Source organism: Staurois parvus, unplaced genomic scaffold (genome assembly GCF_062004578.1).
Source record: "Staurois parvus isolate SC_StPar_1 unplaced genomic scaffold, SC_StPar_1.0 ptg000235l, whole genome shotgun sequence".
In the NCBI taxonomy this organism is placed as follows: Eukaryota; Metazoa; Chordata; class Amphibia; order Anura; family Ranidae; genus Staurois; species Staurois parvus.
The window spans coordinates 2,537,399-2,561,097 of NW_028318031.1; the positions used below are offsets into that span (position 1 = coordinate 2,537,399).

Sequence of the window (23,699 nt, forward strand, 5' to 3'; positions counted from 1 at the left end):
GAGCACAGTAAATGATCAGTACCGATCACTCACTATGTTCATCCATAACGGAAGCATAAAACAAAAAACCTGTTATCATCCACTGCCCTACTGACGATATCCAATTCTCTGCTGACCCAGTCCTCTGCCCTACTGACACTGTCCAGTGCTCTACTGAAAGGCACCATTCACTACCCTACTCACATTGCCCACCGCTCTACTGACTGACATTGTCTTCTTTAAGATAGGCTAATCCTATATTTTTACAGTGTCATTTGTTTTATTATATTTTTCTTTACTATCTAGTTAGCCCTTGCAAGTTAATTTCTTTAAAAAAAAATTAAAAGGGCACCAGTCCCCGGTGATCTTTGATCTCTCATGTTGTTCATGTAGATCTCCAACTCTCAAAGATTTCCTGCACCTGGTCTGTGTGGTAGGATTTGTGCACAATACTTGAAAGTCATGACATGTGTGTGACGGCTGGACCAATACTTATTGTTCATGTGTACAGGTTGGAAAAAAAAAGCTGTATATGCTAGTTATGGCCAACTCGCAATCACAATGCTGATGTGTCTTCCAGGCCCTGCCTCTAGTGAGCTCGCATTTCCAGCAAGTGGGTAAGAAGCCAGAGCTGACTCTGTATTGGAAACCAGAACAAGATGGAGGTGAACCAGTGCGACAGGTAAATATGACTATGCTTCCAAGTAATCACCATGAAGCTGAGTATTTTGTGAGATCTATGCCATAATAGAAATGTTACTTATTTTCATTTGTGCATCAGTTTTATTCAGTGAATTAATAGTCTATTTGCAAACATTAGAATTTTTTTAGTGGTAGTTAATGAGTAAAACCATCAGCGTGACTCTTGCAGTTTATAACACCAGCCTTTGACCCTTTGCATGATAAATGGCATGCTAAACTATAGTGATAACAGAGTAAGTCACAAGGAGAGGTCCCACGTATGAAGTGTGTCGCGGTGCTTTTTTTTTTTTTTTTTTTTGCGGGGGGGGAAGTGTCCATTGATTGATTGTGATAGAATGTTAAAACTTTTTTCTTGGTTTCATTTGTGTTTTATCTCATAGTTTAAATATTAATGCTGACTTTTCTGTACAAAATATTGTACCTAACGTGCTTGTTCAAATGATTGTAATTCTTCTTTAATAAAAATGTAACCGATTAAAAGAAAAAAAAAACAATGCCACATTTGTGCACCCTGCTGAAAAATCTGATGTGCTTACATTGTCCCTGTCCTTTCCCGAAGGGTATAAGCTGCGCAGCTCTGACTGCGACACTATTGGCTGCACTGCCTGCGGGGGGGGGGGGGGGGGTGGTAATTGTGCCCTATACTGCAGCTATGTGGACACTCTACTCCTACTACTTCTGCCAGAGTCTCCTTCCAGGATTCTCACTACGCATACATGTGCCATTTTCAGTTGCACGAGTGGGCTATCCCTGTAGTGATCCTGGCCATTTCCTGTCTGGAAATGCACTGACTGTCCTTGTAATGGACATCCCAGTGTTCAAAAACCCTGTGGATAAAAGGCTGGAAGCCTTTTCTAAGGCCTTATTCTCCTTCATAGGCCCAGAGGAGGACTCTGGCTCAAATGTTGAGCATAAGTGCACACACCTTTTGTGTATGCCTTTTGATGGGGAATGTTTCTTTGGCGCATCCCAGGACAATGTTATCAAGCAAGTCACTGGGTAAAAAGAAGAGTACCCTTTAACCCAAGAAAAAGGCGAAACCTCAATGTAGGAAATCCTATACATTTGGGGTAAGAAAATTTCCTTTCTTAAACGTACATATTTAAGGAATACGGGAGTATTCAGAAACCGAGTTCTGCAGCTGCCTTCAGGACCTTAGCAAAAAGAGCTGGAAGACCGCTCCGTATAACCCCTCCCACTCCCAACATGCCTGTTTGTTGTTTTTTTTTGTGGAGGGGGGGGGTTGCTAGTGTCTTAGGAGAACAGATGTTTTCTCTCTCCTGAGAGAAACAAATTGCTACTTACCTATTTTCATCGTTAATAATTTTTCTTAGTCATATGGTGCAGGACACGTAATCTTTAGTCTCTAACCACAGCTGAAGGGTCAAAGGTGTTAATCTACACAGGACCCTATTACCCTCTGCTTAGAAAGTTGTCACCCTGTTCGAATCCCTGCCTTCTCCTGTGCTTTCCGCTGGCTTTCGGCCACTCGGCCTCCCTCCTACTTATCTAGTGAAGAACTTTCTGCAACAATGTCAGATTTTGTTTTCACAGTCTTAGTCCTTTTAAAGCCATAGATAACAGAACTCAAGCAAGCCCCTTCAGTATCCTTCCTAGGCTGGTCTCTGTGCCTTGATTAAAGACCCGCTGTATGAATAGAAAGTAGAAGAGGAAAATTGCTCTTCTCCTTAGGGATAAGTCACCTTCAACTGAAATTTCATCCAAGCTTTTGGATATAAATGATACTATATGCATTTGTTTAGTGTTAGAGCAGCATGGCATCCCTACAAATGCTCAAACCTGCTAAGACTTTCCCAGTTCACTTGCTATTGGAGCCCATCCAATATGGAAACTGGTCTTATCTGAAAAGCTATTTGCTCCTCCAAAATGTTTTGCTCAGCAGTATCCTATTGAGGATCACTTCATGCAGGAATATACTATTCCCATAGTGGACACTGCCACCTCTTGCCTGTTGAATGTTAACTGTCCCTGTAGAGGGCAATCCTGCGTCCTAGTTTTCCAGCCTGGCACTGGAGTTAAGATAGCCCCTTTCCCCAGAATCATGGAAGGTTTGCACACTTTGGCAGCCTGCCAGGCTGGTGCAGATTCCTAGGTGCCCTCCCAGTGCAGGGGTCTTGGTCGTTGGAGGAAGCTCATCTTCCTGTCAACATCCTGGGTCTAAAGGCAATTCATTTGTCTCTTCTAATCTTGTCTGCTCAGCTGCAAGGTCACTCATCAATCTTAGTCATGAGGATATAATTTCAGTGTTTTGGGGGTCTCAGAGGTAGATGGGACAGTGTGCTGAGGACTCTATCTCAAAAGTAAATGTGTACCTAACATCATAAGCTTTTGCACATTTTGAGAAATATGAAGAGTAGATCTGTCAAAGAAGGGGCAGCGAAAACACCTCAATCAAATTTAAACACAAAAAAAGAAATAAATGCCTTGGCATGAGAAAAGCCCTGAGGAACAAACCCTAGTTAGTCATGGAGAGGAAAATTACATCGGAGGTCAAGCAAGACAATCTTTTGAAATATTGGATAGAAATCAATTGAAAGAAACCGCAAAGCCGGAGAAAGAAAAGGGGAAAAAGAAATATGGAGGAGCAAGACGTAAGGCTACAAATGGCCACGAAAACGGAAATTATCGATATGTTTGCAAAACTTGAAATTTCCATAAAAAGCGAAATAGCGGATTTGCACCGCGAAATGGGAAAAGTCCTGTCACGAGTAGAGGGAATGGAAGGGAAATTGAAAAAACAAGCACAAGTAATCAATTACCTTGTAGAACAAATGGAGGAAATTAGAAAAGAACAGAGAATGTTATCCTATAAATTAGAAGATCAGGAAAACAGAGACAGAAGGAATAACTTGAGGATCAAAGGTCCACCAGAAATGTCTCAAGGAGAAGATTTAAGGGACACTATGAGAAGATTGTTAAATCCAATGAGGTAGAGGAGAGAGAGAGAGCAATTGAAAATAGAGTGCATAGGATAAGAAGATCCAAAAAAGTCACATCAGATACCCCTAGGGATGTGATAATAAGGTTCCATTGCTATGAAGATAAAGAAATCATCTGGAAGAAGATACGCAGGATCCCAGATATAAAGTATGGAGAGACGACGATGCAAATTTTCAGACATAGCACAGGAGACACTTGCTAGAAGAAAATCTTTGAAGCCATTGTTAGAACAGATGAGGAACAGGATTGTTTGTTATAATTGGGGATTCCCGGCATGTTTTATCGAGTGGAAGGACGGGAAATTGGCGAAACTGAGATTCCCAGAAGATTTAAATGACTTTTGTGAAATATTAGAATTACGGACTCCAGACATTAGTAGGTGGTCTGCAGGGGGGAAAGAGAATATAAGATTAAATGACACAAAGTTTCTAAAAAGGGATGGGGGGGGGGGCAGACGGCGGCAGTAGGGAGCTGAGAGAGACGCAGGAGGTGGTAGAACCAAGTATGGTATTCCCTACTCCCCTTAATAATTTCTTTCACTTTCTCTCTCTCCTCCCTCCGCTGCCCTACATCTCCCATCTGTTGGGTAACACTCCAGAGATAAAACCCCCTTCCTTTGAGGACAGACTAAAATGGGGCCTTTAGGTCAGGGGAAAATGTGCATTTGACAGGATAGAGAATGATAAAAAGGAGATTAAACAGGTAGGGGAGGAAGGTGGAGTACCCTGGCAGGTGGTAGGGAGACCAAACATGCTGTCAAATTTCAGACCCAGATATGAAAGATTTGGGTCTGAATGGGCATGTGTGCTTAGTCTTATGCAGAAGAAGGAATCAATTCGGATCGTAGGTCACAATTAATTCAAAGACCAAAAATAGATCTTTGGGGTCCTCGAGGGGAGGGGGAGGAGGAAGAGAAATGAGGGAAGGTCTTCTTGCTACAAAATTCTGCTTACTTCTACCCCCACAAAGGATACATAGAGGAAAACCGATAAAAAGGGTGGAAAGAACATGGTTAACTTTGACATATAACGTAAAAAGTTTGAATACTCCAACAAAAAGGCATAAGGTTTTAAGGGAAATATACCAACGATCTATTGAAGTGGTGTTTCTGCAGGAGACACATATATCACAGAATTTAATTGTTAAATTATACTCTAAATATCTACCAACCTGGTACTATGCAGACTCACCAATAAGACGGGCAAAGGGAGTGGCGATATAAATATAAAATTGACTTTGAATGAAAAGCTGGTTGATCTAGCAGGCCACTATTTATTTTTAAGAGGAAACTTGCAGGGAAGAGAGTAAATATTTATTGTCCTAATAAAAACTCAATGATATATTTGGAAGGATTATTGGCAAAACTTACAGGTTTTAAAAGGGGTAGTATGATTATGGCAGCTGATTTAAATTTTTTGCATGGACCCAGAGATGGATGCTTCATCATGCGCCCGGTGAGAGGAAGATAGGATTCTGAAGAATATAAAAAAGAAAAAAAAAAAGTTATATCAATGTCAGCTGATGGACGCCTGGAGGGTTGAACACCCAAGGGAAAGAGACTATACCTCCCTCTCTGTGGAGCATAGGATGTATGCAAGACTGGACTATATGTTGATTGAACATAGACTTTTAGAGTCTTTGGTGAAAACTAACATAGATGAAATGTCTATATCGGACCATGCCCCTGTCACAATGAGACGACTGTTTGGAAGAAAACAGAATAAAATAAATACATGGCGATTAAATGAGACCATTTTACAAGAAGTGGAAATAAGAGTAAAGCAAGACATAAATATTTTAAGCTAAATGAGTCCGAGGAGGTATCCATCGCCACGGTATGGGAAGCACATAAAGCTTATATTAGGGGTATATTGATTGCAATAGGGGTGGAGATAAAGAAAGAATGGGAAAAAAAATTAAGGTATTAATGGAAGAATTGTATTAGCTGGAACAATTACATAAAAAGAAAATAAACGTAGAGTTACAACAAGAGGTATTAAAAAGAGAGGAGTTAAAGGATTTTATGGAAGTAGATTTTTATTGGGGTTTCAAGGGAAACATATATCGGTGGGTGAATAAACCAGGGAAATGCCTAAAGAAGCTGAAGGAAAAGAAATCAAGGAACTTTATAGATAGAATTAAAAATGCAGAAGGTGAAATGGTTTACTCAACCACCGATATTGCCAACATATTCCAGAGATATTATAACGGTCTATATGGAGCAGGAGGTAAGAATCAGAAGAGAGGAGGAGGAAGAGGCAGATTTATTTGAATGAGGCCGGTTAACCTAGATTGGCTAAAGCCAGATTAACAGCTCTAGATAACCGAATATCAATAGAAGTCAACCTAGCATTAAAGAGTACAGCTGTAAGTAAGTGCCCCAGACCTGATGGATTTACAGTGTGTGTATGTGTGTATATATATATATATATATATATATATATATATATATATATATATATATATATATATATACGCAGGGGGGAGGAGACAAAGATGAGGGAGGAATCGTTACAGGCACATATCACAGAAATACACAAGGATGGGAAATATTGGTCTCAGTGTACCTATATCTTTGTTGAACGCTGATACAAAATTGTGGACGAAGGTACTGGCAACAAGGATGAAAGAGTTGATGTCGGATTGGATACACCTAGACCAAGTAGGATTTATTCCAAGTAGAGAGGGAAAGGAAATGGCCTAAGAACATTACTTATCCTAAAGGAGAGGTACCGGGAATCATTTTTTCAGTTGACGCTGAAAAGGCTTTAGATAGAGCAGACTGGTGATTTATGACTGACATGTAGAGAACACTAGGAATTGGGCCTAGAACGATGCAGTGGATAAAAGAGCTATAGAGGGACTCCTCAGCCACTGTGAAGGTAAATGGATCTCTATCAAAATTTTTTAGGATGTATAATGGAACCAGACAGGGATGTCCCCTTTCCCCGTTGTTTGTGATTTCCTTGGAACTGCTATTAGCAACTATTAGAAACCGTGTAGACGTTAAAGGAATGTGGATAGGGGATGTAGAACATAAAGTGGCAGCATATGCAGATGATATGCTGTTCTATATTGCAAACCCCAGACTAACATTACCAAATTTAATGAGAAAATTGAAACATTATGGAGAGCTATCAAATCTGAAAATTAACCCCTCAAAGTGAGATTTATTTTTTCCAGGTACTTGTATAGCGCCATCAATTTACGCAGTGCTTTCCATATATATTGTACATTCACATCAGTCCCTAACCCTCAAGGGGTGTACAATCTAAGGTCCCTAACTCACATTCATACATACACACACTAGGGCCAATTTAGACAGGATCCAAATAACCTACCAGCATGTCTTTGGAGTGTAGGAGAAAACCGGAGTACCCGGAGGAAACCCACACAGGCACAAGGAGAACATTCAAACTCCAGGCAGGTGGTGCCGTGGTTGGGATTGGAATCAACAACCCTAGTACTGCCAGGTGAAAGTGCTAACCATTTAGCCACTGTGCTGCCAGATTTTAAATATAAACATCCCAAAGGTGGAGAAACAAATTTTACAAATAATTCCCCTTTACACGGAGAGAAAAAGAATTAAAGTACTTGGGAATAAAATTAACATTGCCTATAAAAAAAAATCTGTATCTGGCAAATTATGTCCCGTTAATAAATGAGATAAAGGATGAACTGAGGAAAGCTTCTATGGGAAAGCTGTCTTCGATAGGCCAGATAAACCTCAGTAAGATGATTATACTACCAAAGGTTTTATATAAATTTAATATGCTTCCAATATATATACCAGGGTCTTTTTTTTTTTTTTTTTTTAGGTTTCTTAAAAAAATGATACTCAGATATGTGTGTGCTCATAAAAAAACCAAGAGTTAAATATGAAGTTTTATGCAGTAATAAAAAAAGGGGGTGATTTAAATATGCCAGATTTTAGGAGATATTATAATTCGGTGTTACTTCCACTTACTGTCCCTTAGTAAGGCACCTTTAGATAAGACAATTTGGATACCACAGGAATTCTGCACTTGGGATGAGGATACAAGCACTTTGACCCGGAATGTATTTTAGGATTTGGGATGAAATGCACAAGCAGAAAGATGGGAAGTTTACCTCGTTGTCAATCCCATTGGTGGGAACTACGTTTTTTCCACCCCTGGAATGATAATATTTCAGGGAAATTGATAAAGTACAGAAATGCACGTTTAAAAGATATTGTGGATAAGGGGGTTTTATGTTCACTACACGATTTGAAAAATAGGAAGGAAATATTTTTTACACTGGATGAATGGTGGTATTGTCAAATAAGACATTTTGTTGTTAAGCTCCCACAACCACTGAGGAAGAAAGTATCCTTTAGAGCAATTGTTTAGTATAAATAGAATACAAAAACACATTACCTCTAAGATTTATAAAACCCTTACTGAAATAGGACGACGGGTATCCCAAACGTTTTTGGAGAAGTGGGAAACGGAGCTTGGAACAAAATTGAACGAATACCAAAAACATTTAATTTTTAGTTTAATACATGAGGTGGTGAATATGAATATAGTTGAAATGGATTATAAAGGTCTAGTAAGATGGCATATTACACCTAATGAGGCCAGAGAGGATGCGGGAGTAAGGGTACAGTGGCACATATTTGGTGGGACTGTCCTAAAATACAAGAGATTCAGAAGGTTAGTGTACCGATAGACCTGCGGGTTTGCCTATTTTATAAGTCAGAGTTTTCAGTGAAGCAATATAAAAATATGACATTGTTCCATCTTTTAAATGCGGCCAAAAGTCTTATTCCTAAATATTGGCAAACAGAGCCCCCAAAAATAAAAGATTGGATGGAAAGACTTGAGAATATATATGCAAGATGGAAGAATTATATCAAATAGATGAGGATAAAATGGAAAAATTTAAGAAAACCTGGTAAGGATGGTACAATTTAAAAAAATCAAATAGATTTTTAGAAGCGGTTGGAGTGTAACAGAAAAAGAAAATTAAATAAGAGTTTGGGAATGATAGGAAAGAAAGAGAAAAAAGATAAGGAGGGGAAATAGTAAGATAGAATAATAAAAGGAAAACAAGACGTAAATGGAAGGACCAAGAAGAAAAGAGGTGGTAAGGGGGGGTAATAATGGGGTTGGGAGGACGAAATTAAGTGTGGACTTTTGTATTGCTTGATGTTTGTTTTAAAGTGGATGTGTATTATAAAGATATAATAAAAGAAGGTGGAGGTTAGATTGAGTAGTTGAAAAGTGGCTGAGGTGTTAACATTGACTGGTACGTTAGTCACAGAGGATGATGGTGGGTTCTTTAGAGGAGAGAAAGCAGGGTAGCCATGCAGAGAAGTTGTCGAGAAAGTGTGACAATGGGTCTGGAGGCTGGTGAATGACTGCAATCCTCAGACATACTGGAGAAAAAAGATGACTATGGTGCATTTAATAAGAGCAAGAGGGATGGAGAGGGAGGTGTAGAAAGAACCTGGAAGATGCTTTGTGGGAAAAGAAAGTCCAACTCTGCCTCCTTTTTGTCCTCTGAGTCTGGGTGATTGAGTTCAGAGGCCACTATGGGAGAGGCAGAGTCAGATTCCTGGAGCCAGGTTTCAGTAATAGCAAGTAGATTGAGGGAGTTGGAGAGGAAAAGGTGAGTTTGCTAGAGACTGAGCAGGCATTCCAAAGAGCACAAGTGGTGGTGGTGGGGGTAGGGGGGCTGATTCATGAAAGAAAGGGAATCGAAATAAGAATGTGAGGGTTTTGGCTGTGGTCAGAGGAGGGGAAACTGCTAGTTCTTGGGGTTAGAGTTTGACAGTGGAGGGCCAGGTTTTGGGGCTATATCCCCAGAAGTTAGGAACCGTAGGAGGGTGAGGTGGGAGCAGGATTTATATGAGGTCAAATGCCACAGTGATTTGGAAGATGTGTCATTATGTTGGCTCAAAAAGAGGAGATAAGTGCAGTAATATTGAAAGGGCAGGACTGAGCGTGACATGTACAGATTTTGGGAGTAGAGGTAAAGAAATGAGATTGAGAGAGGGGATTACTACAAAAAGAAAGGTCAGTAAGAGCATGTTGGATAATGGAGAGGTGCAAAGAAGGCTGAGAGACAAATAAGGAATGAAAGGTAACTTGCAGACTACTACTACACTAATGTTTGTACTTGCCTTTGTTAAAGTGCTATGAAGTTACTGCAGAAATTACACTTTGTGCAAGAAATGGCCAGCTTGCCCCCTCTCCAGCCATCCCCAAGAGTTGTACTGAATTTATATTTAGATGGAATCGGGGAGGTTAGACAGTTAATTAAGAGGACATGGGTGAAACTGGAGGTTTTCTGCCCTAAGAACATTGCAAAGCAGGATGGAGACAACAAGATGAGGCTAGATGTTTGATCATGGGCAAGGCACCATAAAAGTAAGTTTAAGGCTTGGTCCACTGCTATGACTCCATTGTCGTGTGACTTTTATGAAGTTGCGTCAAAATAAATGTGTTTTGACATGTCATGCGACTTTATGTTGCAAGTCGCATGACAAGTTGCAGCAGTGAGAACAGGGCTAACTCAATACAGACAGGTACAAACAGCAGTTACAAGTCTAAGTAAGCTAGATGTCACTTATAGTCATGAACAGTAGAATTGGGGTTTAAAAAATAAGTGAGTCAGTGGTTGCCAAGGGCAGCAGCAAGACAGATGTTGATTTCAGTCATGGAAAGTAGCTTAGTGTTTCAGAGATGATTGTAGTCGGTTACCTGAAGGAGCAGAACAGAGACCTGATGAGAGGATCATGAAATGTTCCTGTGTTAAAAGTGCCATGCACTTAACGCAGAAGTCACTCTTAGTGCAAAGAATGACCAGCCTGCCTCCTTGCCCCATGCAAGTGTATTGATATTTAATAATTGCCATACTTTTAGCCTGGATTTCCTCCCTGTTCTAATGCAAATGTGTATGATGCTTGCAGCTGAGCAAATTTGTCTTTGTCTAAATAGAGGAACTGTTGGGAGATCTTGTGCATGTACTCTGTTGTACTGTTTTGTCTTTATATGAAGCTTTCTCTCATAAATATATTAAAATCAAAAGTTGTCGGTTTGGGAGTGCTGCCTAGAACTGCATAATCCAGGGAGAACTGAATGTTCCAGCCCTTTCCACTGTGCACATCTGAGGCAGACTTGGTCATTCGTGTCTGGATCTAGGGGAATGGGTTCTCTATCCAGAGTTATTCCAGGCCCTGTGTCACAGGTGGGGGACGGCAAATTAGACAGGTTTGTCTCCAGGTCCAGGGACCCTCGGGCCTTTGCAGTCGACGCTCTAGTGTCTCTGTGCCCTTTAATATGCGACAGGTGAAGCCTAGAATACGGATAATGTTGTGGACAGGTAAGACTGTGTCATCTTGTATCTCTGACCGTTATTGTATGGCTTTAACTCCAAATCTTTTATCACTTTAAATAGTTAATTTGGGCCAAGCTTGCCCAAATGAATTATTTTCTTTACTAATAAATGTGACCGCTGTCAGCTCTGTAACACTGTTATGTACCATCAGCTACATACAGTTTACAGCACTGTGTTCAGGCAGTGGTATGGAAACTTCCCATCTGCTGCCAGAACAAGGCCTCCTCTAAAGGGTGTTGAGGTAGAGGTGGGCGAATGACCTTATGATCTTTAATGATCCTGATCCTACAGTACAAGACACAGGCAACTTATTCAAAAGCAATGGATTGTATGCTTGTACTTTCACATGATTGGACAGAGGCAAGCTTTTGTGGGCACGCCCCATTGGTCACCTCCTCTGTAACCCTACCCCGCTCCGTGATTTCTCAGTTTTTTGCTAGCGTTTGTAAGTGATAGACTACTTTTCCTTGCCAGAGAAACCAGCTTCACTGGTTTATTATTTTATCTCCTGATTCTTCAGTCAGCTTCACAGTCTTCTAATGCCTATGCATAGACAGTACATTCTGATGGGTACAGTACAACCTCAGTGAAACCTTGGGAGCCATGCTCGCTGTGGGGACAGCCTGTAGTATTACTTTGGGCACTGGATCCATCACTATGGAACCTAGTCCCTTTAGAGCCCTTTGGGTGAATGCCCACCATGACAGGTGAAGCCTGGAATACGTCTAACGTTGTGGACAGGTAAGACAGTGTCATCTTGTATCTCTGATCGTTATTGTATAAAAAGGGGATATGTTTGGAGAGTGTTCAGTTCATAGTGTAATTGTCTAACACCTGACACTAAAATTCAGCCATTTGAGCACATCAGCTCAGTCTCATGTGGGTGTCCAGATATTCTATCACACCACTGATGCACACTATAATGCTATTTCCAGCTTTATGTAGTATTCAGGTGCTTCCTCCCACCCGTTCGCCACAAAAATTTGTTGCAGGATGGTCTTCACTTGGGTTTATCGCGTACAGCTTCTGGACATGCTTACCCTATTTCCCACACTCTACACAATGAGTACCCTATAGGGTAATACCGTCACTTGTACCTGTGATGGAGACCAGGTAAAAGGGAACCATTTGTAAACAGGTGAACAAAAATATTAAATTATATGGTGCTTGCGAGCTACTATGGTAAAATTAATTATTGTGCATAAATTCATAAAATAAATGAAATTGAAATGCATTATTGTGGTTCACTGACACTGTGACACATACTCATATACCTGTGTAAAAATATTAATAAAATTATATATAATTGGTTCCTGCGCTCCACTGAATTAAATAAAATATGTGAACATATTCCTAAATATTGCTAATATTGCCTCAGTAAATATTTGTGACCATATATTAAGTGATCCAAATGTGACAACATACAAATTTATATAGTGCAAAAAAATATAATATCAAAAATTATAAATGTGCAATAATTTTATATGTGAAAAATAAATAAAATAAATTTGTATAAAAAATGTCCCAAAATTTTTTTATAAAAGTGTCCAGATAAATTAAAGTCCAGTATAGTGTCCACTTCGTAATTATATTCTGAACATTCGGGTACACCTTTCTTATATATCTGCTCACCTTAAATGTAGCCCAATTTAGGCTAAAACAGCTTTTTGTCCTAAATTGGACAGATGAGGAAATTTCCAATGATTGTATACTTCCAGGAATATTGATACACAAGATGCAATACTTTAATTTTCCCTCTGGGTGTCTCTCAGACACGCTGATCCCTGTCTTTGATCAGGATGGATGGATTTCTCCCTCTTTCCTCCAGGGGTCCTATATGTCCTTTACTTCCTTTTTTTATTCCTGTTGTTCAGGACAGAGTTCAGTTGAAGTACAATATGTGCTGATTAAAAGAGATGTTGTGGCACACTTGAAGAAGAATTGGTGACGTCCAAAAATTACTTCACTTTAGATACAAATGTCCACAATTGTAGGTGGTAGCAAAGTAGCAGCGATCACTGAGACTCTGTATCTGCAGTCTGTCCTCTGTATGTCCTCTGCTTCACTCTTCAATCTTCATTCACCATTCTCAGATTCCACTTTCCTTCTTCTCTCCATACACACAGCATGTCCTTCCACCACACTGTATGAAACTCACACTGCTTCTGATCACATGGCCATCACAGTATACAATGAAGTATACAATCATTGGAAATGTCCTCATCTGTCCAATTTAGGACAAAAAGCTGTTTTAGCCTAATCATAAGTTGGGCTAAGTTTAAGGTGAGCAGATATATAAGAAAGGTGTACCCAATTGTTCAGAATGTAAACAGGTGAATGTTTGCTTTGCTGAAGGCCTTTCAGAACACTCAATCCAGTGACTGACCGTTTTATTCATAAAATAATATAAAACTGTGCAGCGCTCCACTAATATACCCAATGGTGGTATGTGAATCAAATAATCTGAATATAAACAATTAAAATCCTAAAAAATAAAAATATATATAATAGTAATAAAACCAATGCTTAGAATGCCAAAAAAATAAAGTAGAATATTATTTTTATTCAAATGTGATAATCAAAAAAATTATAAAATTGCAAATTGTGAAAATTTTGTGCACATAAGTCCACTTTGTGATAATGTTGATACAACTTCAATATTCCTTCTCTTTTTCACCTTATTGTTTTGACCAAACCGTTAGGTCAGGTCAAAACAGCTTGTGTCCTGTAAAATGGACTCATGGGTTTTTCCAGGCTAAATCTGTGAATCGTATGGATGGATAGATGTGTAGTGGTGTACTTTTTCCACTGGGGGGTCTCGCCATCCTCCACACCACTGTAAAGCTGAATCAGGATGGATATCTCCCTCTCTCCTCCAGGGGGCTCTCTCCACTTCCTGCTTCTCCTCTCCTTATTACTCCATGTGTAGATGACATGAAACCAGAAAAATCACATAGTGCTTTATCCTTTTTAAAATATTTATTATTGACCCAGATAATATTGCACTCACATGTTATAACAGTATAAAACACTTTTTAGTAAAATTTGTGCTCCTCTGTGTGTTTTTCATTACTGCCAGTCTTCTCCTTGTATTTCTCCTTTAACGTCGTGACGTCAGAGCCCCTCCCCTACGTGTTAGCCACCGGGCAATGTGGCTTCATCAGGGGGATTCAATGAATGGAATTTGTTCTGTGGTTAGCCCATGCCTTGCTGTCGTCTAAGGGTTGGGGATACCTTGTGCATTACAGCTTTATTATATATAAGGAATAAAATTTATATATTCACAAACACTTCATAAATGCAGGCATATCAGGCCTCTTCAAAAGAACAGGGGATCTCCCCTGAAAACACGTCAGCCATTTGGATGGTCCTACTTTGTTTGGGACTTGCCGGTGTGACCGGGATGCTATTTAGTGCATTGTGGGCTCTAATATACCTGTGTTTATGAAGTGTTTGTGAGTATATACATTTTATTCCTTTTATGTAATAAAGCTGTAAAAGTTAATGCACAAGGCTGGTGCGCCCTCTGTTCCTTATTTTACAGTTAAATGTGCACCAGTACTGTTATAGGACAGGTTACAGGGATTCTACTCAGACCTTTTAAAATAATAAAAAGATGAGAAGCAGCACTATCTAGGTGCAGCAATAAAAACAAATAATCCATTTCCACAAAATTGGTAACTCACAATCGTAGTCAAAAGAGCACATGTTAAACTGGTGTCAACCACTGTGCAACTCTGGTCTGGTCCCGCTGCAGGCAGGTCTCCAGTGCACTGCAGCATGCATACAGGTCTCCAGTGCACTGCAGCATGCATGCAGGTCTCCAGTGCACTGCAGCATGCATGCTCTGAATGCGTGCCACGCTTACTGCTGCTGTACCTGGAGCTGGCATCACTCCCACCTGCTCTGTGGATTCACGCTGACCAGGAAATGCTGGGAGCCACCAGCACAGCCAAGGACAGTGCATTGGAGACCTAACCTGCAGTGGGACCAGACCAGAGTTGCACAGTGATTGACACCAGTTTAACAAGCACTCATTTGACTACTATTGTGAGTTGCCAATTTTGTGGAAATAATTTGTTTTTATTGCTGCACTTAGATGCTGCTGGTTCTCTTCTTTTGATTGTTCACACAGTCTCTTCAAGCTCTTTATGAATCCGCTGCCACTGAGTTGAGCATTGTCTGATCATCCCTTAACCACCTTTGGACTATAAGGACTTGTGTGGTTTATTTACTTGCCATCAAATAATACGTCTGGTCTTTTTCCTCTTAGTGCGTCAAATATCTCTTACTCAGACGTGTTCATGGTGCCAGAACCCGACAGAGGTGTCCGCCCTATCCTGAACGTAAAATACCTTAACAAACTACTTTTCATTCCAAGGTTTCTTATTTAATCTATAAGGTCTGTGATTGCTTTTGAGTCAAGGGGAACACATGGCATTCATGGACATCCGAGATACCTACCTGCATGTTCCCATTTACCCCCACCTCTTCAGCGATTTCTATGCTTTGCAGATTAAGACAACCACTTCCAGTTTGTACTGCTTTTTGGCTTGTCTTCTGCTCTTAGCACCTTTGCTTGCCCTTCTCATAATTTAGGGCATCCTGGTGACAGGATATCCGGATGACCTTCTCCTGAAGGATTCATCTCCCTTACAACAATGTCCAAGAGACAATCTGCTTCAGGCCTTTGGCTGGGTGATCAACTTAAAAAAACAAATCTGCTCTCCAGCCCTGCCTGAGCCTCAAATACTGTACTTGGGTCTACTCTTGGCTACATCTCGGACAAAGATTTTTCTTCCAGAAAATGTTTTTCTCTTTCTAAGAGTTCATGTTCAATAGCTCAGATCCAAAGGAAATCCCATAGTGAGAGTTGCTATGAGAGTTCTGGGCCTCCTTCAAGGCAGTACCTTTCACCCAATTCCATTCAGGAGCTCTCCAGCTACACATCGTATCAGCACAAAACGTATGCTCTCTCCTGTCTCTTCACAGGTTCCTATGGAAGGAAGTCCTTGTCGTGATGGATCGCTGCTTTAATACTAACAATGGCAAAATCCTTTCTCCCTTATAATTGGAATACACTCAAGACTGTCAGCTTGGGGAGGAGTCTTCCAATCCTTGACGGATCAGGGAACATGGTCAAAAGAAGAGGCCAAACTCTGCATCAGCATCCTGCTACTCAAGAAGTCAATCCAGCACTGGACCCTCCTTCTAAAAGGACACCCGATTCGGGTGCAGTCAGGCAATGCCGCCACAGTGGCAGATTTCAATCATCAAGGGGGCAAGAGGAGTCTGACTGCCTTTAGGGAGACGGATTATCTCAGCCACCACCACTTGGACCAGGGAGAATCATCTCTTTATCTAGATATGTTCAATCCGATATGCCAAAAAATGGGGGTTCCAGATGTGGACATCCTAGCCTCCAGTTACAATAAACTTCCTCTTTTTGTATCCAGGACCAGGGATCCTCTAGCTCTGGCATGAGATGTTTTCATTATCTCTTGGTTCAGACTAATTTATGCCTTCCCTCCGCTGAGCATTCTGTCTCACCTGATCCACAAAATAGAGCAAAACCGTGATTCTTCTAATACTATACTGGCTCAGAAGAACTTGGTACACAGAACTTGGTTACTCTGACTTTTCCCATGTGACCCTTGGCCTCTTCCCAACAGGCCATACCTGCTAAACCTCTATTCCATCCTCTTTCACAGTCTCTGGATTTAATGGCATGGCTGTTGAAAGCCGGGTCATAAAGCGTATTTCCACTTTTGTTGAGAAAAAAAAAATCACCCTCTGGGTTATCTATATACATTGCAAGGATTTTAACACACTGTGTTGCAGATTCATACCTTTTGTTATTCTGAACAAAGATGGATGTTTGTGTCCATGTGCAGAATGAATGGGAGTGCTTCCTAATTATCAGTCAGCTGCTACAGCTGTAGGGCTCTAATGTGGGAAAACTGCTGGGTCTGCATCCTTTTAGAGGTGATTTCCCTTCAAGAGTATCTCACCAAAAATGAAATTTTTTGCAGGGGAAGCCTGAAATCTGACTTGTGTCTTAGTGCAGACATCTGGGAAAATCCGTAAGCCAATCACTCGAGCAGGAAATTATGTTGCTGGGGGGCATTCTTTACACATTCTGTGTACAGAATACCTCCAGGTAGCCATATTTCATTGCATTTAAAAAAAAATTACAGAGCTGCTGATTGAAAAGGAAATGTAATTTTTAATAATTACAGTATGAATTGTGTGGCAATTGTATATGCTGTATTATTTTACCCATTTTTTTTTACGGATTTGCCAGTTAAAGCAGGAGTGTCAAACTGGTGGCCCTCCAGCTGTTGCGAAACTACAAGTCCCATCATGCCTCTGCCTTTGGGACTGTCAATCTTGCAATGCCTCATGGGACTTCTAGTTTGGCAACAGCTGGAGGGCCACCAGTTTGACACCCGTGTATTAAAGGATAGAGGGGTTTCTGGGTCTGTGATGCCTACATTGCTAAAGGCAAGAAAAGCTACTTCTATATGATGATTCTATATGATTTATATTTCTATATGATTTAATATTGTACTTGGAAATCTTGCTTTACCTTGTGAGAGTGTAGCCAATTGAGTGGAGGATACTCAGTATCTCACATTCTGGCCTTCCTTCAAGCTGGTCTTAACCAGAATCTATTACTCTGCACCCTAAAAGGGCAGCTTTCAGCCTTATCCTTCCATTTTCAAAGGTACTCTTCTTTTTTTTTTCTTTTTTTTATTTAATGTGCATAAACATCAGAGAACAATAATTTTAGGGCCATCACTCATGATGAGCTGTACACTAAGACAGCTGTTAAAGCGTCCCCCAAAGTTTGTTGCCATTTCATAAATATTCGCAATTTTGAGTCTTGACATGTTTGATATTTACTCAACATAACATTATTTTGTGTTGGTGTTCTCTAAAATTCATTTTGGTGTATTTTTTCCTGAAATGTTGCGTTTCATAAACGTCTGCATAAATATGGTATTACGTTAAAAAAACAAATCCAAAAGCCACCATTTTATTCATTAGGCCTCTGCTTTCAGCAAATATATTTTGGGGTTCAAAGTAATTTTCTAGCAAAAAAAATATTGATTTTAAAGCATGTGAAAAATTCAAATATTTTCCCAGACGGCAAGTAGTTAAAAGAAGTATAGGAATTAGTTTTTGTTTTGTTTTTTTAAATCTTACTTCCCTAGGTGGATAAAACTTCAGTTCGATGATGCCTCTGTCCCCCACCAGCTCTTAGCGTGAGAACTCAGCGTTCACATGACCGCTGATGATGGAATTCTCACAGCCACTCTGAGCAGAGAGTAGTGACAGTCAGTCACCACTGTCTGCTTTGCCCCACCCCCCTCCCACCCTCACTGGAGCACTGGGCTGTGGAGGGGGAGGAAGCTGCTGGCTCAGGCTCTCAGCAAACCTTTCCCCAGCCTGGACCAGCTCAGTGATGTCAGTTGACAGTGAATCAAAAAATGAGCTGGGAAGATGGGGGCAAAAGCCACAGAGTGTAAAGAGAGCTCGGCTCTACACTCACGTATGGTAAGAGCCTTCAGAAGGCCCAAGGTACAAAGTCCAATGTACTGCTTGGTCTTCACCATATCTAGAGATGTTACATTGCAGATTGCAGTCCTCTGACTCAGCCACATCTTAGAGCAAGTGAAAGTTCCTTGAAGCACTGGATCCACTAGGCAGCAGGTAACATAGGAGTGTTAGCAGGGTGCATGAGAACACAGATGATAAACACAGACTGGAAGTGCACAGGTGCTGACAACAAAAGGCTGGCTGGAATTCTCAGGGAAACAGACTGGTGCAGAAAAGCAGGTAATTGACTGAAGTACAGAGGAGACACAGTAGTGAAGGAAGACTGGATGCCGGCAGGAGTGCACAGGGTAACTGGAGATGGATACAGATTGGGGAATACTGGGATGTTATAGCTGAATGCAGGCTAGGACACACTGGGAACACATATCTGGACACACAAGAGTTGGGTACCAACTAGACGGACACTGGGAACAGTATAAGTCATGGAAACAACACTGAGAGGTGCACAGGAACATTTGAAAAGTCACTAGGGAACACGGGGTCCAGCTGTTTGTGTGTGGAAGGGCTGTTCAAACACTGAGCAACCCACACACTAGTTATTTTAAGACAGCACCTCCTCTGTGATTGTCTGAAAGCCATCAGCTACACACAAAGGGAAAGACCTGATGCTGGACCATGGAACAAGTGAGTGTGACACACAGATGTGAGTAGGAGGTTTTATACTTGGCTGTCCTTAGCATTGTTTGCCATTGTTCAATCTCTTAAAGGCAGCAACAAACGCTGATGCATCTTAATTACTTAACTCTGGTCCCTTAACGTACTCCAAGAAAATCATTTTACATTAAACCAAAAATCCTTTATTACTCTTCCTCAGAAAAAGTAGAAAAACAACTTCATTCAGGAAATCATACATAGTGGCAGGGTGTCTTGGCCTCAGTTAGCAGTTACTCCTCTCCCTGAGACCTGCTGTAGTGCTTCACTGGCTTCTGGGACAGAGAAATGTTAACTGATGTAACAATTACATGATTGTCTCATCTCACATGTCTCTGGATATGTGTTTTTGTTGTGGAGGATGAGGTGGGGGGCCAGCTAAATTTAACAAGTTTGGGGCCAAAGTAGATTAGGTCACTGGCTTGTTCTAATTCATATTGGACAATATATGTCATAACTGTACATTTTAAATTTGCTAATTTCCCTCTCTTTTACAGATAATTGACATCTTTACTCTACTAGAGGTGGTATTGAAGTCAGAAAATGTTCCATTGAAGTATACAGCGGTGTTAAAAAGACCTGGAACCACATACTGAGTAGTGGACCAAAAAGCAAAGATGACTTCTCAGGGCAATTTGTGAAAATAATTTTGCTACTGTGTCATATTACATGTAATTTACAGATGTAACTTTTAACTCCCAAAGCAACACCCACTTTTTTATCATAATGTTAGCATGTATGCATTTGCAGTGGTATGTCATTTTTTAATTTCTTTTTATTGGTTATTTTATGTAAGCCTTCTGGTGACTGGGTTGAATTCCTCAGACCAGGATTGTCCGTCGTTGAGGCTCCCCCGGTCACCTGACAGGTCACTAATGTTATTTCACCGAAGGTAACTTTTGCCAGTGAGGCTTAAGAATGTCTTAGGCTAGCCATACACTTTTAGATATTTTTTGCTCAGCCTGTACACTGAACGCAAAATATCTAACGGATTTCCTAATCTGCAGGGTAGATTGGCAAATCCCTGTACCAAGCAATTGTATTCGGACAGCTGCCACACTTGAAAAAGTAGCTGAATCTGATTAGATGCAGCAACTGTTCAAGCGACAGTTGTCTGCCTGGCTCCTTTGATTTCTCAGTCAAAAGATGTTGCACAGGAGGGGCCTGGCAGAGCCACCAGTTTACAGAATTTCTGCCAATGTGTTCACACAGTGTATGGCCAGCTTTAAAATATCTTTGCTCATAGTTTTTACTTTAGTCGGGGGCTGGTTATTTGCCATGTTTTCTGCAGAAGCCCATGAAAGTTAACCAAAGTGATTTGTGATAAAGAAACATCACATTTTTAGCTTCTTTTTTTAAAAAGCATTTTATTTTATAAATTGGGCAGTGGTAAAATCCTGATAAATTTGTACAGCCCAGATTTTAGCAGTGTTTACATCTCAATCAGTTTTTTTGCACTATTAATGAAATAATGTGTGTGTACTTCTGTCAATATTGCAGTTGAAAACAAACCACCTGGTATGTGGGAATACATTTTACAATGATTGTGCAAGATAAATATAGGATGAATAGTCAGTTTACTTTTATAGATTTCCTAGCCCTTCTATAGTTTTATCTCACTAGTCATGTGTTTAGTTTATAGACCCTAGCTGGCATATCTGTAGTCACAGTATGGGTTCCTGTTTTCTTTTTTATACCAGGTCTGTTACGGATTTTAAAATCTGTATCCATAAGCATGGTGGCACACATGTGCTTTCATTCTAGCTGCAGACGTGCCAAGTGAATGCAATTTGTTGCTTTAAATTGATTTTAAGTGTAGGGTGTCAAAGAGAGAGAACTTGAATCTATTAATGGTAAGTTCACCTTTTGAATAAAATGCAGTCAAGGGGCAGCAGTAGGTTGAAAAACACTGTGTAACTTTAAATGCCATACCTGTGAGCCATGAGTGGGCTCTCCAAATCTAGCTCAAAAACTTCCATTGTAAGCGATTAGTCCCATTCCGCATAGAAGCAAGGATACACAATACTTTGAGAGCTTGACCCCAGCATCACAGGAACGAGCAGTCTTCCCCATTCAGATCTCTCTATCTCCCACTGTAGTAATAGCAGCTAAGCTTAGTGCTGCTACCCTACTCTGAGGCAGTTCTTCCCACAAACATGGTGTTAGAGAAGAGCAGTTGCCTTTTAGTTTGTGCTACCACCTAGAATATGTAATTTGCTGGGTAGTTAAGATCTGGTCTGAACTGCTGATTGATATGTTATTTACCATTAAATAAAGTGATCTGCTCTAAGCATGCTTGTCTCGTCTTATTTTTCTACCACACACCCATTGAAGTATATCTGAAGTATTTCCAGTGGACGAGGTAACACCGTATCAAACTGAGTTATTGAATTGTATCTTTCTCTTACGTTCATTGAAGGATACAGCGGAGAAAAAAAGCAAATCAGACCCTAGGGGTAGCCCCTGATGGTGGCCAAACCCCCATCTGCAGAAGGCAACTCAGATCAGTTTTTTGTCTCCTGTCAAGTAATAAGGAACTAATATTCCCACTGGGAATCTTAGCTCCCCTTTTCATCAAGGAAAACGTTTTTTGTTTTTTACTTGTAGACCCTCTATCAACAGGTTTGTTGGGCAATAGGTCTGAAGATATAGATCCAGTAGTCACCCCAGACTACAACCGCATGTTGGCTTTTTGCGATGTGCTGGGTCAGCTGCGTCAACCCTATCTGGACGACGGGCACCCTGTGAGTTTATTAAACAGTGTAGCGCTAATACTAAAATAAAACAACACACAAATATATATAACAAGGTGATTAAATGACGCGATATGATCCTATCAGGATCAGAAAGTGAAATATGACGATACTAGTGAAGAAATAAATCCTATCATTTGGTGAATAAAAACACAATCCCTCTTAATCCACAATTGAGGGATCCAATACTCTCATATAAATAAGTGAAAAATGCATAAAACGTGAGTCCCCTGATTAGGGATAAAACAATACAAACAGTGATAAGTGTCACACACCACACTTAACCACATCCAAATATACACATATATATAATGATAAACCCCCAGCTTGAAATAACAAAAAAAGTCCACAATAATTGAATCATAAACACGTGCTCCAACTGTGATTTCGTGCAAGTGATGAGGTGTGTAGGTGGTCACAGCAATAGTGTCAATCCTTAAGTGGCCAAAATGCCCCTCACCTCCTTGCATTGACCACAAGTGCCAGGTCGCCTTTTGGGATCACACCGATCCTTACAGGTACTTATCCATCTCGATCCCCCTTAATGGTGGCATAAACTCCTCTCCTTTTAAGGCTTCCTCCAGATAGCAGCAAAACCGCTCTCCAATAAAGGATCATACCAATAAGACAAAAAGATCCCCCGTAGTGTAATCTTGTTTAATATAAAATATTCACAAAACAATGATAGCTCACTCACATTTCCTTCATCTCATATCAGCTAACTCATGCTATGGGTGTACTGCATGGGTAGTAAAAAAGGTCAACATCTTTTTACTGATCGGCTCCTGCTTGATTTGTTGCAGTGTCCCCCCAGGCAGACAGTATCATCTGTGAGACATCCTATCACTGGGAAGGTACCCCACTTTTCTTCAGAATGTGATAAGTTGGCACACCTCTCTCTCCCCTTGTACTCTCTGGTTTGGCTAGGAATTGGGTTTTGTTTTTTTTTGGATGCCTTAATCCCCTGGTTCCCCTGTGTTGGGTGTGTTATGCGTTGTTGGCAAATACCCTTCTAAAGTGAGGCTTTGCTTTCAGGACATAGTGCTGCTGTGAGTATGCTGATAAAGTTCTCCCCACTGGCAAGGCACATCACTGTCTAGTGTTCCCAGATAAGCAGACAGCCCTCCATTTCAGCCAGAATAGGCTGTGGGTCTCGCATTCCAGGTGTCATGTTGTCCCAGAGGCTGTAAGGACAGTTCTCCCATCCAGCACCCTTTTTGACTTGTGGTGTTTACCTTTGAATGCTGCAGTAAGTGTGGAGACAATTGGACAGTGTGTCCCAGGATCGTTCCACAGTGTGCTCACCACAATTTCAGGCTGTACTGTCATTTAGGCAGCGGCTTGCAGGCTACTGGTGCTAGCTGTTCTTTGAGATGTAAGATTTCTGGAAATTTTTAAGCCATGGGAAAAATAATTTTTTCCGGAAAAATTTAAATTTTCAGAAAAATTGAAAAAAAAAATTCAGTGTGGAATAGTCTTACAAATTGAAAGTCATTTAGTTACACTACAAAATTGCAGCTTTTCCATCAAAAGAAATTCCACTGTGGAACTGTTTCCAAACTCTCTAGATCAGAGTTTTGTTTTGTTTTTTTACCTTTTGAGAAACCCTGACAAAGTCAGAAATCCCGGAACGCCTGAAATGGTTTTTGTATATTTTCATATAAG

General features: G+C 40.5%; 1 protein-coding gene across 4 annotated transcripts in view; it reads left to right on the forward strand.

The window, feature by feature from the left end:
• The window catches only part of DIS3L2 (DIS3 like 3'-5' exoribonuclease 2), a 746,747-nt gene extending 725,176 nt beyond the window's left edge, over positions 1-21,571 (forward strand). For all 4 annotated transcript variants that reach the window (XM_089680086.1, XM_089680087.1, XM_089680085.1 and 1 more), the window contains 2 exons: positions 560-661; positions 19,779-21,571. In XM_089680086.1, coding sequence (XP_089536212.1) covers positions 560-661; positions 19,779-19,877 — 201 coding nt within the window. In that variant the 3' untranslated portion in view covers positions 19,878-21,571. The remainder of the gene's footprint in view (positions 1-559; positions 662-19,778) is intronic.
• Positions 21,572-23,699: the final 2,128 nt, after the last annotated feature.